The sequence below is a fragment of the Lissotriton helveticus genome, chromosome 6 (genome assembly GCF_964261635.1).
Source record: "Lissotriton helveticus chromosome 6, aLisHel1.1, whole genome shotgun sequence".
NCBI classification, from domain to species: Eukaryota; Metazoa; Chordata; class Amphibia; order Caudata; family Salamandridae; genus Lissotriton; species Lissotriton helveticus.
Genome location: NC_136067.1, coordinates 589,177,904 through 589,196,825, shown reverse-complemented (window position 1 = coordinate 589,196,825; position 18,922 = coordinate 589,177,904). Strand labels below are relative to the sequence as shown.

Below are 18,922 nucleotides of genomic sequence, written 5' to 3'. Positions count from 1 at the left end.
TCTGCCCTCTGCTGCTATGGCTCTCGGTTTGGACAAAGGATTAGTTGGGACTTAACAGATTGATCGTGCACGATTGCATGAATCTGGACAACTCGTCACAGATCCCCTGGATGACTTTGTCTTTTTCAACATGACATGTTCAGGGAGACCTGAACTTTATACTGATCCAAGTTGTATGTCAAAACTGACCAGATATGGGTTAAAGAAGTGCTTAGAGATATGACAGCAGAACGTGAGGCAATAGCATTGAATATGCAATCAGCACCTGACATGATATTGGTAAAAACTATAACTGGTTTAGAGCTTTATCTTACATTGGACATGCCCTGCTACTATCGACGATGATTGACTTTATTTTAGGCTTAATTTATTTCCACGGCTTTAGCCACCTAATTACGGCTGATTTAAGGATTTGTTGTTGCCTTTGTGTGAATGTCTTTATTAGTGACACCTGCATATAGTTAGGATCCGCCCGAAAAATAACTATTTGTGTTATAAATGTATGCACCCACTTCTGACGTTCATGAATTTTATTTAATCAAGTGAGACCTGCATTATTTTTTTTTTTACAGTTTTTAAAGGTGTGTATATTTTCTCAGGCAAAAATATAAATTCACAAATGTTTGCTAGGAGTACACATTCCAGGTCTACCTCAGTAAACACTTGTGAATTCCTAAAAGTTGCAAACCTGCACCAATGCAGGGACCCATACCTGCAGGTGTAATAATGGCCAACATTATGGGTAACCATATGTTGCCCATAATGACTTTACACTGGTTCTACTTTATTCATTGTTTTCTTTTTCCCCAATATTGGCGCATGTCAAATTCTCTTTGCTAAATGATGTCTCAAAGAAATAGTATCTTAAATTGCACAATAGTTTAGCAAAATGTTTTCTCCCAGTTGAAAATGTTTTTGTGAACTTTCTATTTTGAACACAATAGCTATGTTGGTTTACAAGCTTCTGTATGTTTTTGTATATATCAAGAGGCATTCTAGGAGAATTAAGATTTTCCAAGTTAATAATCAAAGAGTCCTAATTTTAGTAAAGACCTGGAATAGAATAATATGCCTTACATTTATTAGGTTTGTGGAAAATGTGCACGCTCCTGGTACTAAACAGCCTACATATCTGCTTTGGGATATTGGTGCTGCTGGTGTATGGAGGGAGTCTTTGACAGCACATGTCTCAGCCATGGTAATGTCTTATGGTTACTGGTCTCGCAAGTGAATCTTACAGAACAGTCGGTTCTATCAAAGTGTTTACTAAAAACTGATGATAAATGTCCTTTTTGTCCAGCCGAGACTGAGTCACTAGCTCACATTTTCTTTGTATGCCCTGCCTAGAGGTCTCCTAGGCACAGATGGCTGAAACCTATTTGCAAGAATATGGGCATCAGAGTGGCTATGGAGGCTCTAAGGATTTTGAAAACTAATACTGATGACCCTATTGTCATAGCAGTGGCTACATTTCTGAGCTGGTTCTGGCTCATTCGAGAGAGAACGTTGAGGGCTTGTTAACACAACCTCACACGTAATATAGTCTCTGTCCCATCTGTAGCAGCTACTTTTACCAATTTGCCATAGTTGACAGTAATCCATATGTATCATGCCCAAATTTGTTCACTTTTTTTTATGCCGGTTGTAAAAATGTATGTGATTTTAGCTATTTATATGATGTACGATCTGTTTTTACAGACAATCTGCGATATTACATTGTATGTATCTCTTATCTATTTTATTTATTCGTTTTAACGGTTTCACTGTTTTTGGATACAGTGGTCGTTGTGGTACTGTGCTAGGCTGTTTTATTGAAGCACGTTGTCTTTTATAATTTTTTGTTAATCGAAATAAAGACATAATTAAACAAACTCAGTACCCATTAATCTGCAAAATCCTTTCACAACTTTTTTGTGGATGGAAAATCCATTGATATGCATCTCTAGATTATTATAAAAGGACTTTGGTTAAGTAACCATCGTCTTGCAAGAGATTTAATGCTTTGGGATGTTAATATGGTGGTAACCAGTTTCCTTGCCTGCCAAAAAAGACCTTTTCTTAAAATGTTTATCTGCTAAACTAACTATGCTTGGTCTTCTGTCTTTCAAGAGTGTCCATTGTTAAAGCTTTGTATTTATCATTAAGACTCGATACTTTTTTTTTTTTAATGCTTTTTTCCACTACCAGGTTAACAAAGACCCTTACTTCCTCAGTGGTATATTCAAGTGTACCTGATCATTCAAAGCTCTGTGTCATTTTATGTTTAAAGAAGTATGAGAGCTTAGTGTCAGCTCCCAGAATGTCTGATAGCCAGATCAGGTTTTTCTCTATGAAACCGCACTGTGCGGTTTCCTCCTCCTACCCTCTCTAGGTGGGTAAAATTGAGCTTACAACAAGCTTGTATTGATGTATCCTATTTTAGTGCATGTTCTTGTTGTGAATCTGTGGCTTCTAAAACTCTTTCCTCTTTCCAATCTTGATTGGTAGGTGTAAGAAATTGTGTTAGTTGTTGAGGAGGGTGAAACCCTTATCAAACTGAGAGCACCATTCTTATCTGGGTGAAGGCACAGGTTAATCAGTAATAAAGTGAAAGCACAATACAAGAAAAAATCCACCCCATCTGCTAATGTAGTACATTTTAATAAATAAAACCAGACCAAAATGAAAAAAATCCAATCAGTAGAACAGGAGATATACAATTTTAAAGATTTCAGTGCAAATAAAGCCAAAAAGCACAAATAGCCAACTGTGGACATCTGGTCATACTAGACCTGGTCACAAGTTCAGGCCGACCCTTGAAGAAGCGCCTGCCAGCTACAGGAACCCAGCTAGCAAAGAACAAGAGTACCTTAAGTCCTGGTTGCACGACCCAAATACTTGAATTTTTGTGGTAAAAGCCATGCATGGTAAAGGTATGTTTGTAAAAATGTGTGGTAAAGGCATGAGTGGTTCAGACTGCGTTTAAAATGCTGTTTCTCATTTGACTTACAAGGCATGCACCACACTTGAAACAGTGTGTCACCTTGAGTCAACATTGTTTCTGGATCGAGAGATTGATAAATATTCCACACTTCTGTATGTCTTCTGTCGAACATGTCCAATTGGGAGATGATGGTTAGAAGTGGACCCGGAAGAAGGAGAATAGAATGAGAGAGAAAACACACTGCACATCTGCACTCTGACTCCTCACTCTGCTGATTCATTGTGGATATCCAAAAGCAAGATTAATCTGTTTAATATCTTATACGTGCATTGAATCGTCTCATGTTTACTATAACAGATGATACTCCTCCAAAATATCTCTATGCCGAAGACACACTTGGACATTCGTGGAACGCTAACTTTCCTGGAACTGAAACCTAAATAATATCTGTCATTAATAGTTCTTCCTTTTTTGCTTAAAACAACATCCTTCCCATCACTCAGATTTAACTGCCTTTTGGTTTGTGAGTACAAGTTCTCTGTTTTTTTTAATGCAGCCAATGCTTTATTCTTAAACTGTAAGATAAACATTGGTAACGAATATATAGGTTATACCAATGTCAATGAATCCAACTCTTGAGCACATACCATTACCTTAAATACAGCATGTGCATCCTGAATGTCAACAGTCTCCGAAAGAGCTGCGGATCCTTTCTGCACCTCACTTGATATAGAATATAAATGTGCAACAAAAAATAGGTTTACAGGCTTTCAGAGCTCTATCTGAAACTGTATTGTAAGCGTTTTAGACCGTGCATTGCAGTTGTGTTGAGAATCCGTACACATTTTATATTTTAGTTTCATTTAATTAAAAGAAAATGCAGTGTTTGATTTATACTGAAAGTTTTCTGTGTTTTTATTTCTGCCAGTTCAAAAGCCTTAGCAATGAGAGTGGCTTTCGCAATTCGTCTGTTACATCTCTTTGAGCGTTACATTCTTTACTTCTTATTTTAAGTTCTAATGTAGTGAAAAATTACCTTACTTTTTTGGATGTTTTTTTTTTAGGTTTACTTTGTTTATTGCATTTTTGGCACTCATTTATGCTTAGTTTCACTGGTGCCCTTTCTACAGGGGTGTAAAAGAATGAACATCTATTAAACAGGTATCCGCAGACCTATTAGATGTGTTGAATTACATGGCAAGGTTATTCTACACAGGCAGTCTTTCTTCTCCACGATAAATGCAAAACAAGCAGGCATTGTGCTGAAATGTAGACAGTGCGTCGGTTGTTTGTTGGCGGCGGAGTATCTGTGCTTCCAGTGATTCCGCGCTTGTTAGCTGGATTAGGTAGTCCATTGTGCAAGGCACAGGATTTCTTAGTTTCACAGTTTGGTGGCACGTGTCTGTGTATTTTTCCGTTTAGAGAATATTATAGTCTGCAGATGTCCGTTTAGTTTATATTCTACTCTGCAGACTTCCTACTTTTGTTCTGCAAATATTTTTAAAGTGCTATTTGGAGCTTGCCCTAGCTTGACTTGAGATCGAAGCATGTGAACCAGAAGTCTGAGGAGGCATATTGCATCATGGCCTCATCTGGGCAGGGCAGGGACTCTCAGCACATCAAGGAAACGAGCTGTGCCAGCAGGGTTTGCTGTCATAATGAGGGCGTTTAAGGTCACGCATCCCGTTCACTTACTAATCCAAATTAGCTGGCTGTACTTTGAGTTTAATATTCAGAAGTGGCTGTGAAGTAATAACATAGCCACACCCACACTGCCAGTTTGTTTCCATGAGCCAAAAGAAAACACTGCTGTTCTTAAGTGATTGGTGTACAGTAATTATTGCCAATATTTTAATATTGGGTTTTGGTGAACTGTTAGGAAACTTGCAGAGAAATTGTTTTTGAATTAAAACACGCAGCTTTCTTACTATACCTTTTCTCGGCACTTGCTTATCTATTTAGAACTATCAATGAAGAAAGCGAAAATAGGGGCTGATTAGCCATTTGTGGTTGTACTATAGCTGCACGAATACCAATATATATCGTCTATGCTACAAATCTATTTTATGTAATTTTCTTGGTAGCAAATTGCATTACAGAATAAATCCATTATATCCTCCTATTGCTCCGCACCATTGGCCTCTTTAGACACCATCGTGACAGTAACAGTTGAACAGTTTTATCACAGACCCAGCATGTTAAACAATGTATGAAATGTGGCGGCTATCGCCGAATGTAAAATCACTCAAATGAAACAGGAGGGTCTGGCCTCTGGAAGGAAACTCAGAGCAATAATGACCAGCATTGGCATAGCCAATAGGTCTCGCCCTTATAAGAGTTTAGTCATGCAGCACATATCCCCAAAATAATAATAATTTTACAATAAGAGCGTGGGTGGGACTTGGGGGCAGCAACTAGAGTGAGAAGTGATCAGCAGCAGCGGGATACTGAGATAGAGCATCCACAGGAAGAGGGTGGGAGAGAGGAAAAAGCAGCACTCTTCCAGTGTCCAGAATCACAGAATGTTAAGCCGACATGGAGGAACACAAAAAAAAGCCAACCGCAAACCAGCTTAGGAACAACTATTTTTATTACAAATTATCGCCCTGGACAACATCTGTAAAACATAAATCCTTAAAGCCCGACTGGAATTAAACTATCCTACACACTTATCTCTAGCCGGCGAGATGGGAATTGGAAAACTGGTAAAGCGCTTGAACTCCTATACAGGGTACATTTGTTAAATATGTCCAGTGAGGCTGAGGTCACCCAGGTCAAATTGATAATAGAAATCTTGACACACTATGAAAAAATTAGGTCTTTCTTTGTGCCTGGCTGAGTAGGAAGCGGTTGGTATGGTGTAAAAAAACAACCTCTGCTCATTCAGCTCTGTAGCTTTTCCGACTGCAGTGTGTAGGAGCGCAAATATTTCTAACGATCCATGCAAGAAAACGTACCGTATGTTTTCAGGGTCTGCACTTGTCTGCATTATAAATCATGTCCTGGGCGTGACTCAGCCACGAGCAGTCTGGCATGGAAAGACGTGTGTTTGCAGCCAGCATACTTATAAAATGTCTGCTAGAAAGCTCCCGGCCCTTCCCTAAACAAGCCCTGAAACACAAGCTCTGTGGCCGCCAAAGAACATATGGCCCCTGCGCCTGTGACGCCCTGTAAAACAAGTGGGAGAGGCGAGGGATAGTGCGAGAGCACACACCGTTTTTCCCTTGCAGGTGATAATTAATTACAAACAGATGGTTTCAAAGCTCGCTCCCTCAAGGGAATCGCCAAACGTGCACGTGTTGCCATTGAAAGCAATGCAAAGCATGCACGTTTTTGGCCGAAAAAGGGAATAGATTCCTAAAGGTCTCCTCCTATACAGTGCATGCACGCTGCATAGGCGAGACCTAAAAATGGATCTCTACAACCACCTCCAGCTTCACGCCTGAAAAACAGATTCTTATCTGTGGAACACAGGCAACCTATCTCTTTATATTGAAACTGGACTCTGTCTTCAAATTTGTCTGAAGCTTAAAGCGTAGACCCACAATCTGTCCTTTTCTCCATAAGTATTATCATGGAGCCAACTTAACCTTCAGTGAGAGATGCCTTGGACAAATTAATCCAGAACAGAAAGATCCAAGCTGCCATTGTGTTAGTACTCTCATACCTTGTGTATGCCAGAGGACTATTATTTCGTGCCCTCTGGTAATAATTGGAAAACTACAGAGAATACATAGCGCTGCTGCCAGACAGCTTCTCAGTCTCTTTATGCGGACCCATAGCATTCCAGGGCTTTTATTCCTACAAAGGCATAAGCATATGCTTGCTGAAGATGGTTTGATACAAGGTAACTATTGCGCTTCCCTATTGTAACTCGCTGTGTATGTCACCCTCCTAGGGTAGAAGGCGAAGCTAAAATTGCTTGAAACTGAATCAGCTAAGTTTACATTGAAGTGATGCTAGAAGTCTATGCATACATGTGCAGGAATATAAAGTACCTTCTGCGACAGATTCAGGGACAGGACACGTAACAAGTATTAACATTCATTCATTCATTCCAAGCTAGTCACTGCCAATAAAGAACATCCAGGTAGTTCTTTCCCTTTTCATCCCACTCTTAACTAGGAGTCTGGTTTCCCTTTTAACCGTCAGAGGCAAACCTTCTCAATGGAAATATCATTGCTGCAGTTGAAAATTGAAACGTATACATTGCCGGGTAATCGGTCCTATATGAAGGCCATGAAAGCATGCACTGGAAATGGGCTTTGAAGTGACAGTCATGGCAACTTGACAAGTGAAAGTATAGTAAATGTACTCTGTTGTTTAATCGCAACACAGCTTGTTGAATTGTTTTTTCCCCTGTCATCTCTGTAGCAACAAAATAATTAAGCTCATCACTGTGAGTTGTTCCACCATTTTCTGTTATAATGAAGAATGAATGGGCACTTACTTTACGGAAAAAGCGTTATTGCAGGACCCATAGTTTTTCTTAGGAGCCTGCTACTGAATGCTGGTGTTCCGAAATACCTATGATCCATAACCATGAACCTTCTCCTGCCTCTTTCTTCCACCACCTGCACTTCCTGTTTCTTTATCTCGCTTTTGCGCACTCTTTTTTTTTTTTTTTAAATTAATTTATGCTTTCTCCATTTGTTATTGTTTATGTATCTTTCTTTTACTCGTCTTTCATCCTTTTTACTGCTTCTTTTTTCCTTTTACTGCTTCTTTCTTCCTTTTTCCCCCCCTTTCTCCTCTTTGTTTTCGGTCAAATCACTTTGATAAAAAAAAAGTTCAAAAAATGAGTTGTGGTGCCTACCACCACTGGGAATTAAGCATTGCAATCAGTATATGATCTGCTTCTCTACACTGTTGGTCCCCTGAGCCAGATGCTATACATTGTTCACTACATTTTTTGATGTGCCAAGGAAACTATCTTTCAGAGTTCTTGTGACTAGGTGTAGTTTGCTTGGAGCCATTTGCCTGTCTCTGATTTAATAAACGGGTTTAGCTCTGTAGGCCCGGAGAGCGATACAAGTGTAAAACACATCACCAATATGCACTTCACACTTAACATGAAATCTTCGTAAATAGGAGTGTCACGTCATCTCTGTGATGCTTTTTCAAGTGTTTTAACTAAGGCATTTATTCGTAGATGTGTTTATCTGAAAAGTCATTGTGTTTATGTGAAAAGTCACCTTTGGCTTAAAGCAATGGATTTTTATGTCGGCACCACTTCAAGCACAGGCCATAATTTAGCTTTTGTTGAACGGTAACAAATTACTAAAGTTTGGATTTTTGCAAGTTTATATTGTAAGAAATTTTACAAGAAATGTGGTGCCATTTCCTCGACAAATAAAAACAATGAATACAGTTAAATAAAAGGTCATGGGTTCAGGTTGGAAAAGGGAGCAGGAGGATGGAAAGGACGGAACGGGGGAGCTGGAGGGTGGGGGGGGAGCATTTAAATGTGAGGCATACAAGCCAGAAAGCAACACGAGGGAGAAGCACACAGGCGAGAGAGCGCGCGCAACATTGAGCTCACTTTAATGAGGTGGAGATGAGAGGAATCTGGTTTCAGATGGAGCATCACCTCCACTCTAAATCTTCTGGCGCTACCTCTGTAAGTCATCTGACTGACCCTAAAGGCCTTTCTGCCTCCCTTCAGGTGCAGGTCAATTCAGGTAATGATTAACAGCACGACCGCCATGAGGTCCTGCAACAAGCATGATGGAGTCAGGTCTTCTGCCCTTTGTCTGTAGGCGCTGCAGCTTTAGACATCATGGGTTTTTTCTGGGTGGTTAATCTCCTACTGGGATCCCTCAACTTCAGGGCAGACAAACTGAGCAAGCATCAACATGCTGATCACGAGAAGCATCTGCACACAGAGGTGGCAAGGGATATCTTATCCCAGTTGGGAGTTCCCTCAGTAGACCTATTTACTACCTCCAAAAATACTCGTTGTCCAGCCTTTTGAACTCTGAAGTTTCCTCCTTGAAGGTCTCTGAGAGTCTCTTTTCGGCTTCAGTGGGACCCCCTGCCACCTCTGTTTCTACCTCTACTGCTGATTACACTGGTCCTGAAGATAGCTCATTCTGTTGGCCCCGGATTAGGCCTGGTGGGTTTTGTACCCTGAACTGCTGTCTCTGAGCATATGGTCTCCACTTCGATTTCCTGTCTGGGATGACATGCTATCCCAGGAGCAAAGGAGGGTGTTGCACCAAAACTCCTGAATGTACACCTTTGTGCATGCAGATTGTGTGGATCCAGCTGAGGGGCTTTAATCTACCATCTGAAGTGGTTGATATTGTTTTAGTTGATCATCGCCCTTCTAAATAATTATTCAGATACCTCTCAAAGTTTGTCATCTGGTGCAAGGAGAAGCAGGTTGAATCTTTGTGATGTTGATTGTTTGATATGTTTTTGTTCGTGTTATCTGTGGTCCGGCAAGGGGGTGCTGTGGGTACTGTTAAGGGTTAATCAATGACCATTTCAGGATTGGTTCAAATCATCCACTGTCATGCGTTTTCTACAAGGGCGTTGACATGTTTCACCCCTACCTCCTTTATTATGTCACTGTGGGTTCTCAGTTTGGTTCTTGATGTGTTCAGCTTTAGAGCCTCTTTACAGTTAGGCTTTCGGGCACTTTACTCTGAAGACTGTTTCTCATTGCCATCACCACCTTCAGGCTGCCTGGCATCAGATCAAAGCACATGAAAATATGAAACCAGCATTGGCAAAGTCAATCTGTTTTGCCTATGCGAGATCCATTGACTTTGTCAATGTTATTTTTTTCTTTTTTTACATGTTGCGCAGAAGCATTGCTCAAAGTAAAAAAATTAAGAGAGCGCTATGACGGGGCCAGCGTTGAATGTCGTATAGCTTTTTTCCCCCTTTAAACTATGTTGCCTAGCAGCCTGTGCTGCTGTGCAATATGTCTAGTAATAACATGTGGGAATTGGGGGGGGTAGGGGGGCAAGCAACATGAGCAGGGATGGAGGAGTGGTGAGAAGCTGGAGGAAGGCAGAGATAGCAAACACAAAGGATTAAACTACGAACTTGGGGAGAGGTCTAAGGAAGTGAATAAACAGAGACTGGAGGAGGGTGGGGGTGAATAAACAGACATGGTGGAGGGCAGTGAAAATAACATAGGGGAGGGGAGCGGTGGGATAGGGCGCCAACAGCCACTGCAGGAGGTGGCAGGATGAAGAGGCAACCAACAGCGGTTGGAAGTGTGGGGAGACAACCGACCACACATGAGAAGGGCAGTGGTGAAGGAAAGGGACTGCGGACACATGCACTCTATAAGAGTGCATGTGCAAAAGTAAAAAAAGAGTACCTTTAGGAGTCTGTACTTGTTCCATACTCCACAAAAGCCAGAGGCGGGAGCAGGCGCTGAGCAATAGGAAGCAGGGGTGATGTGGAGCCCGCCAACCAATTATAAGTAAAGGTAAGTAATGAGCTGGCTCCAAGCTCAGTTTTATTTCATTTTTGTTTTTACATGGAGATTTTACGAGCGCTGTGCAAGCAAAACCTAGAAATGGTCAAAAAGATGTATGCCCCATAGTGAAATTATCAAGGCTAGAGCAGGGTAGCTGGTCAGTGCAACTGCCACCTCTACCCCCCCTGATGTCAGATGCCTACCATATTGTGTCTCTCCTTCATCAGACTCGCAACTGAAATATCTACAAAATAACTTTTTTCGCTTAACACAGGTCTTCCACTTCATAAATCTGATCAGTCCTGAAGAAATAAAATATCTCAAGGGGGTTGACTCAATAGTTCTGTGTAGTTACTTTTCTGTGCATTTAAAATCAGTCATCACCATGTTAACAGCCCACCAATGCACATGCAGCCCACGTGTTTTGCGATGATCAACCGCTTCTTCAGGGATTCCAACAGTATACAATACGTCACCATTTCTTGTATGCTAAAACATTCAAAATAAATTGCAAGTATGTATTTCTATATTGTATTAACCAACACACCTGTAAATATCAAGTGTAAAAAAATCATTATTTATAATCCATTTTCAAAACAAAAGGTGTCATTGCCCACAAGTAAAAGTTCCATTCACCAAATATAAGGACTACAAAGACATTCTGTTCATAACAAAGTACAGATAATGCCCATTATTACAATCCAAACTGCATCAGTTATTTTTTTCAGTAATACGTTTCAAATTACATCTCTCAAATGTGAACCCGTTTTTTTCTCACGAAAGGTGTTATTTCCTCCCAACCTGCACATGCTCAGAATCAACCAAGTTCTCGAATCCAATGTTATAGTTTATAACAATGGTACTGCCTTACCCAGATTGTTGTACAACGCAAAACTCGGGACGGTGTCCAGATCTGCAATTTATCTCCTTACTGTTTGTCTAAAAGCCTCTCACTGTTGGTACTGACATCTTTGAAGTCACTTGTGCACTCCTAAAACCGATATGGCCATGTTCAGTCCTGTCCTACCTAAAGGTTATAAAGATAAGCCCAGATCATGGAGTGTTTTCCTTCAACTACCTTCACTTCCAAGTTTGGGTGACTTCAACAGTACAAGTTAAAAATATTCAATCAACTTAGTCGCCGATGCTTTGATCCTCTAGCATACCCACAACAAAAGTCAGAATTGGGGATCCAGGCATCGGTACAGTTGGGCACTCCGGGCAGGGGTTCATGCCTCTTACCATGCCGGGGACGTTTTCAGTCCAACATGGTGTTATTTTCAATATCATCTTAGACACTTGTTTGGTCATGAGTAGTGCACTGGGTGGGTAATGGTTAATCATAACTTGACAACTGCAGTACTTTGTCATTTGAAAATGGTCTTCATAATCTCATGTAAACTTTTTTTCAGTGAATTTCTGTGATTTTGTATCTTTTATGAGCAACATAATCGTAACTTTTTTCAAAGCTTTTTTTCTGTTATTAAGTGTGTGTGTATATCATAACTGTAGCTTGTTGCATACAACTATGACGTGCTTGTCACTCTTTATAGAGGGAATGATGCTAGTTGTGTTATCTATCGTATGGTAAATTCTTATGGTGTGGTCAAATGAGCAACTCGTAGCTGGAGTGCGTCTTTCAAGGAAGGGTGGCATTTTTGTATTAAGTACTGCTGTTCTCCCACGCCATCTTAGCATTACAGTCTCTGCTTCTATAAACAGTAGTATGTGAACGGACTCGAGGCTCTCCGTGCTCTGGGGACATGTTTGGGAGACTCCCTTCCACTAGAGGAAACGGCCCGATGCACATAAAAAGGCTCTTATTCAAGATCATTTGCATCCACAAAAAGCAGCTTCCTCTGCAGAAAGCAGTTTTGGAGGCCTGCCACTGTGTAACCATGACGTTAATCAGTGGGAGAAGCCGACTGGCCCTTGCCAGTTCCAGGGTAATATGCGAACACGAGAAAAAAGCTATGATTTGCAATTTGGACGAGGAATTTAATAAATCTAATAACCTACGGGATTACACTCAAACACGGTCTCTGTTCCTGTAGGCAGGGTTTTTGTTCCAGAATTTTGTTTGTAATTTGCTGTAAAAAATGTGCATGGTAGTTGTTTCTTTTCATACTCTTCCCCACTTAGTTCCCTAATTTCCAGTTCTTTGTTTCCCCTAGGAGAAAAAACCCGCAGCTCATATAAGCACTTCGAAAACTGTCCGGATTACTTGGCGGATGTGGGTTTTCTGAGAAGCCGAAACTTTGAAGTCAATTATTTTAAACGGAAAGCTTACATTTCAAAGCCTCCATCTAAGCCAAATGGGGTAAAATAATAAAATGCACTTTGTAGCTTTTTTGTTGTTTTAATAAGCAGTCTTAAAGAGAGCAACATTAAGCAAAGGAATGTGCTCGTTGTGAAGGACAGACATGGTCTGGCGTCTTCCGTTTCCTTTCAGGCACCGGAGCGCTGAAGGGTAACTTTAAGTGCCAACCAGCTTCAAAGCTTACATGCATGCTGCTGAGGGGCTGGCAGCGGGAAACATGTTAGAATAGCTTGCAGTAAATCGTTAAGAGGGGTCGTCCTAGAGTTTGGCGTAGCGTAAATCAGTATTTACATATTGTTCATAGTGAAGTTTGTTCCGGCTATGAAAAAAGTACATTATTAAGTTGCCTGTATTCCCTTGCAAACACAACAAACCTTGCAGCCTTAATGTAAGTTACAAATTTTAGGGCAAATTCTTTTTGCAAATGTGTTTACACTATTTCCGCCGCTTAATAACTGAATGAAGCAAACGGTACTTGCACCAGGGCAAAAATCGAATAAACCGCCTTTAATAAAAAAAAAAGTCAGAAAATGCCTTTTCGCCATCTTTCAAATATAAAACATAGTACCGCACATGAGGCAAAATCCGGTTGCTCTTTTTGTAAAGGGTTATTCATGTGTTATGATTGCTTAGTTTTTTTATAATTGAATATATTGACATTTTTTCACAGGTTTTTTTCTCTTGCAGAAATTCTTAAAAATTGACAATATTTGATTTGCTCCTTTCAGTATAACTACCAGTAATATTGAGGCAAATGTATTTGCTCTGTTTCTACACTTGTGCAGATGTCTGGAAATATGGCCCCTGGTGATGTATTTTCAAACTGCCCAGACAACGCAACAGGCATCTGATTATTGTTTGAAGCTCCAAGGTTTTGGTTTTACAGAGGCAGTGGCAGACCTTTGTGTGGCACCTTCTGAAATTCCCACTGTGCAACACATTGTTAGTGCCCGCAGATGTAAAGTAGTCATTTACATGACATGGAGATATATTGAAAAGAAATGAAGTGATTAAACACATATTTCCGTGTACCATATTTTAGACATAGCTGGATAAGTGGATATGCTGTTACAAAGCAGGTATGGAGGACAACATGGAGTCTCCAGAGAGAGCCTGGGTGCACCTGTAGAGACACTGACCTTAGGGCAGATGCTGATTAGTCCATGTCGCCCTGCACCCAAGCTTCCAAGGGGACCCGTGGGGGTCCGGGTCAGACTTAGACAGAAAATAGGCCCAGGCACCAAATTAAAAGTGCCCCCCTGATCGACTTATCGGATAGCTAAAAAAGGGGCTCACATTTGCAACTGAAGGCAGTTGTGAACTTGTAAAGACATGCTATGTCAGTGGCATAGCAAGGGGGGTGGTCTAACCCGGGCGGCACGAGTGTTGGGAGCAGCAGCATCACCCGCTCTCACCTACCGTTATCGGGGCAGCAGTTGCACCCAACCCTCGCTCTTCAATCGGCTGCCGAAGGGTGGCACATGTAATAAGATCCTGTTAGCACATTTTTTTTCTATGTCAGACATTGTTCTTAAACTTGCACCCTCCTTTATGCACCTGAGGATGTCTACACCATCAGTATTCTATTGAGAGATTCAAATGCAGAGTCCTTCTTTAGAGCTCTGAGCTACACTTAGTGGAGCCATACCTGAGGTCACTTAGTAAAAAATGGGCTTTCAAATGTTCACTGTTCAGTGTCCCTAGGACTGACTTTGAATTCTGTAGGTGCCTGCCAAGACAAAGTACTGCTAAAATTTGACAAAATATATTGTATTTTAATTGCATTTATATAGAGCTTACTACCCTTCACAAGGCGTCGTAGCGCTTTTTTGGCGAGTAGCACTCTACTCCGGAACCCATAAAGGATTAGTGTTGAATTAGTATAGTGAAATATGAAAGTAATTTGAGTGGTGGATAGCTTAGTAAGTTGTTTGGATTCAGAAGGATAGTGGAAGTATAGAAGAGGGGAAAAAAGGTTTGTATTTATATAGTGCTTGTTACCCCGATGGGGTGTTGAAGTGCTTTTTTGGCGATTTGCACGCAACTCCGGAAACCTATAAAGGATTAGTGGTGAATTGGTATAGTGAAATATAAAATAAATTTGAGTGGTGGATATTAGTCCACTATTTGGATAGAGAAGGGTAGCATCGGGATAGAAGAGGGAAAGAGGTTTGTATTAATATAGTGCTTGCTATCCCTGATGGGGTGTTGAAGCGTTTTTTAGCGAGTAGAATAGTGAATTAGTATAGTGAAATATGAAATTTGAGAAGTGGACATGTTAGTCTGTTGTTTTGATTGAAAAGGATAGTGGAGGGATAGAAGAGTGAAGGATTTAGACTTTTTTGTTTGTTTTGGAGGTCATAGCAGTAGGAGGAGGCTTGGGAGAAGTAAAAAGGGGAATGGAGAGCAAGAGTCCGAGGGAAGAGTTTAGAAAGGCTTATTTTGGGGTATCGGTATAGTAAAAGAGGTGTCAGATGATGCAAGGAGGGGTAGAGTAGGGCAGAGTCTTGAAAGGTTTATTTTGGGGTTCATGGTGGTGGTATGAGGTTTGAGATAAATGAGAGGATGTAGAGGATATATTATATATTGATAGAGGTATAGGGTGAGAAATAGGGTAGTGCATTGGATATGCTGAATTAGAAGAAAGTAATTTATATATAGAACCATAAATACATGGAAAGTATATAGATGCATTAAGGAGGTACGCATATGTAGAGTAAAGATTTTGTTAGATGTATCTGATGAGAAATAGGGTAGTGCATTGGATATCCTTTTTTTAAGAGAAAAGTAATGAGTATATAGATCCAAGTACTTGGAAGGTATATAGATGCATAAAGGAAGTAAGTATATGTAGATTAAAGATACATTAGATAAACTCTGGTTTTCAAGTACGTAAAAATATATTTTATTTATTTTTTAACATAAATATTCTATATGTTTATACAAAGCAATACACAAAGATGGTTACTTAGCTATAGTACAAATAAATGCTTATATACAGAGGGATATGCTGTATATTTCGGTTTGTGTATGGTGCTTATGTGGAGAAGAGCCAATTCTTGAGTAGTTTTCTGAAGATAAGGTGGTTGTCCATGGATCTTATTTTGTGGGGGGGGGGGGGCTAAAGAGTTCCACATTTTGGCTGCTTCAACAGAGAAGGATCTGCCACCCATGGTTTTTTTCATGTATCTTGGGATTTTGAGGCGAGGTGCCACTATAGAGCAGAGGTTCCTTTGTTGAATGTGTTTGGTGATTTTAATCTTGATGAATAGCGGTCCCATTCCATGTATCTTTGTGAGTGATACAAAGCAGCTTGAACTTGGATCTTCCGGCAACCGGTAAGCAATGCAGGGCTTTCAAGGCAGGTGATATGTGGTCTTGCGGTTTGATATGCAAAAGTAGACTGGCAGCCGAGTTCTGAATTCGTTGTAGTCTTTTCATGGTCGTTAAAGGTGGTCCGTGGTAGAGGCTTTTGGCATAATCGAGTTTGACAGAACAAGGGAGATGGTAGCCCAGCGGCTGTTGGACTGGCGGCGAGGGTAGGTTTCCGAACGTGGACTCCACAGATACAAGGCTCCTACTAACGAGGCGCTCAGACGACCCTCCAACCCATGTTGAGGCACTTCGCACCACAAGTGAGGTCCTACAGACCATGACTACACTAGCTTGAATAGGTAGTCAACAATCAATGGTAGCAACTATTTAGGAGCACCATTTAGTGTAGATACCAAATACCACTTTCCATTCACACATCACACTTATATAGGTCCTGAAGAATTGCCACGGTACTTACTGACCAACAGGGCAAGAAACATGTCGACTCATAGAGTAGAGCATAAGATTTAACGAATATTTACCCCCCCCCCCCGTGGGCTGTTGCCACTCTAATCTGAAAGAAACACGTTAGTGATAGATTCCTTACCTTAGAATATCCCCAGGCGTCAGACTGGATCCGGAAATTTTTCACGTAGCAGTACCCTTGCGTGTCAGTAGGCGTCGTCTGCGGCTCCGCGTCCGTCGTCGGCGCCGTGATGACGTCGTCGGAGTATTTAGACCCCGCCTCCGCATGCTGACATCAGTTCTTCTTTTTTCCGCGCCAGCAGCGCAGATCCGGAAAAAGTGGTACCTTAGTCACTTTTTGACTAAACTTTTTTGATCTTTTGATCATCGTTATTCGAAGTCTTCGACTCCGAACGGTGCCGGTAGGGATGCCAGGTTTTAAGCTCTGTGAGGATTGCGACCGGCTGATGTCGGTCACCGACCCTCACCGTCGGGGTCTCCACTGCCTTGGCGTCGATCACAACGACAAGACCTGCTCCGACTGTCGGGCCCTGACTTCGAAGGCTAGGCGGGAGCGGTCCCGTAAGCGGCTCGAACTCCGGCAGTCGGCCCCGCGCCGAGAAAGGTCCCGGTCCGGACGGAGGTCGAGGGACCGGTCGCGGGAGAGGAGCCATAGGAGCTCCGGGAGTCGACATCACTCCTCAGGGTCGACATCACTCCTCAGGGTCAAAGTCGTCAGGTAAGCACAAGAAGTCGAAGAGACGTCATCGCTCTTCCGACTCCCCCCGACACTCGCGCGACGCAACCAGGGGTGGGGGGGGGTTCTGATGACACCGCCCACGCGGCTCCGTCGGAGTCGCAGGCGCTGCGTCCGGCCTCATACCCTACGGTCCCTGGGCCTAACGTGGCGCCGGAGGAGATCGAGCGGGCGGTTCCTCATGGCCATGAGGTCCCTCTCTCCTCCGACGGGCTCCGCGGCGCCTTCGGGCCCAGCGGAAACGTCTGGGGGGCCTAGCGGGTCGGGGACTTCGGTCCCGACGCCGTCGGGTGCTTCGGCTCCGACACCGCCGGCGCCTTCGGGCCTGGCGCCGCAGGGCCCCGCTGGATCCGGTTCCGGGTCGTCGCCGGTGGACTTAACGACCTCCCCGGTGCCGACCCCTCGGGCGGTGCCGTCCCCGATGCCTCCCTGGACCCAGTTCCGGCGCCGCTTCAGACGCCGTTCGGAGAGTTTACTTTCCATGAACTGGCCCCATCATTTTCTAACCCTGAGTACCAGGAGATGGGTGATGAGGAGGATTGGGAGGGGTCTGAGGACCCTCTGGCACGTGAATGCCCGTCTCAGGACTGGGCAGGTGAACTTGGGGAGGCCAGTGGTATTGACACTTCGCCGGACACTGGCTTTGTCTCACCTTCTACCGTGGCTACGGAGGAGGGGGCAACCTATAGTGTGGTGTTGATGAGGGCGGCCAAGGCCTTGGGCCTTGAGCTCTCTGTCGTGGCCGTGAGGACTAACCTCCTCACAGAGGTCCTTAAGCCGCCGTCATGCTCAGCCGAGCCTCTGCTGCCGTTTAACGAGGCCTTGACCGACGTTCTTTTGGGCACTTGGTCCAGGCCCGCTACAGGTTCGCCTGTAGATAGGAACGTGGCCAGACGCCACCGCCCGGCCCCGGGCGAGCCTTGTTTCCTGTCCACCCACCCCACCCCACCCCTGAGAGCCTGGTGATCCAGGCCTCAAATTCCCAGACCGCATTCCCGTTGGCGCCGCCTGACGGGGAATCCAAGAGGCACGAGCAATACGGTAAGAAAGTATTCTCCTCCCTGAGTCTGGGACTGCGGTCTTCCAACACCGCGTGCCTCATGGGCCGTTACACCCACTCTCTGTGGGACACGGTCGCGGACGTGCTGCCAGAATGCCCGTTGGAGGTACGGGCTAAACTCGTCCAAGCCCTTGTGGAAGGCCGAGATGCGGCACGTTATTCGATCCGGTGTGGACTGGATACCACCGACTCTCTGGCCAGAGCGATGGCAATGACTGTGGCGATTCGTCGCCACGCCTGGTTGAGGTCCGCCAATTTCTCGGCTGATGTCCAGAATACACTCATGGACATGCCGTTTGATGGCCGTCGCCTTTTTGCCGACAAGGCAGACCATGCGCTTGAGCTCTTTAAGGACTCCAGGGCTACGGCCAAGTCCTTGGGCCTCTCGGCCCCGCGCCAGCAATCGGCTGCCTTTCACTCCTTTCGTGGCCACGAAAGGGGTGTACCCACACGAGCTGCCAGCCACGCTCCGCAGGGTAATACCCAACGCGGTGGCGGCCGTGGAAACCGCCATGGTGGCGGTCGGGGACAACGGGGAGGTCAGTCCACACCTTCCCCCGCAGCATCCGCCTCAAAACCCTCCTAGTCCGTGCTTTCAGACCCATGTGACGCCAGTGGGGGGCAGGGTTCGCCATCACCTCCTC

General features: G+C 43.4%; 1 protein-coding gene across 9 annotated transcripts in view; it reads left to right on the top strand.

The window, feature by feature from the left end:
• The window catches only part of LOC144762776 (uncharacterized), a 258,546-nt gene that overhangs the window by 112,450 nt on the left and 127,174 nt on the right, over positions 1–18,922 (top strand). For 4 of the 9 annotated variants that reach the window (XR_013596133.1, XM_078648025.1, XM_078648024.1 and 1 more), the window contains one exon: positions 12,536–12,681. The exons of the other annotated variants lie outside the window; for them this stretch is intronic. Coding sequence is in view for 3 of the 4 variants with exons in the window: in XM_078648025.1 (XP_078504151.1) it covers positions 12,536–12,681 (146 nt within the window). In the remaining variant the exon portion in view is untranslated. The remainder of the gene's footprint in view (positions 1–12,535; positions 12,682–18,922) is intronic. 9 annotated transcript variants of the gene reach the window in all.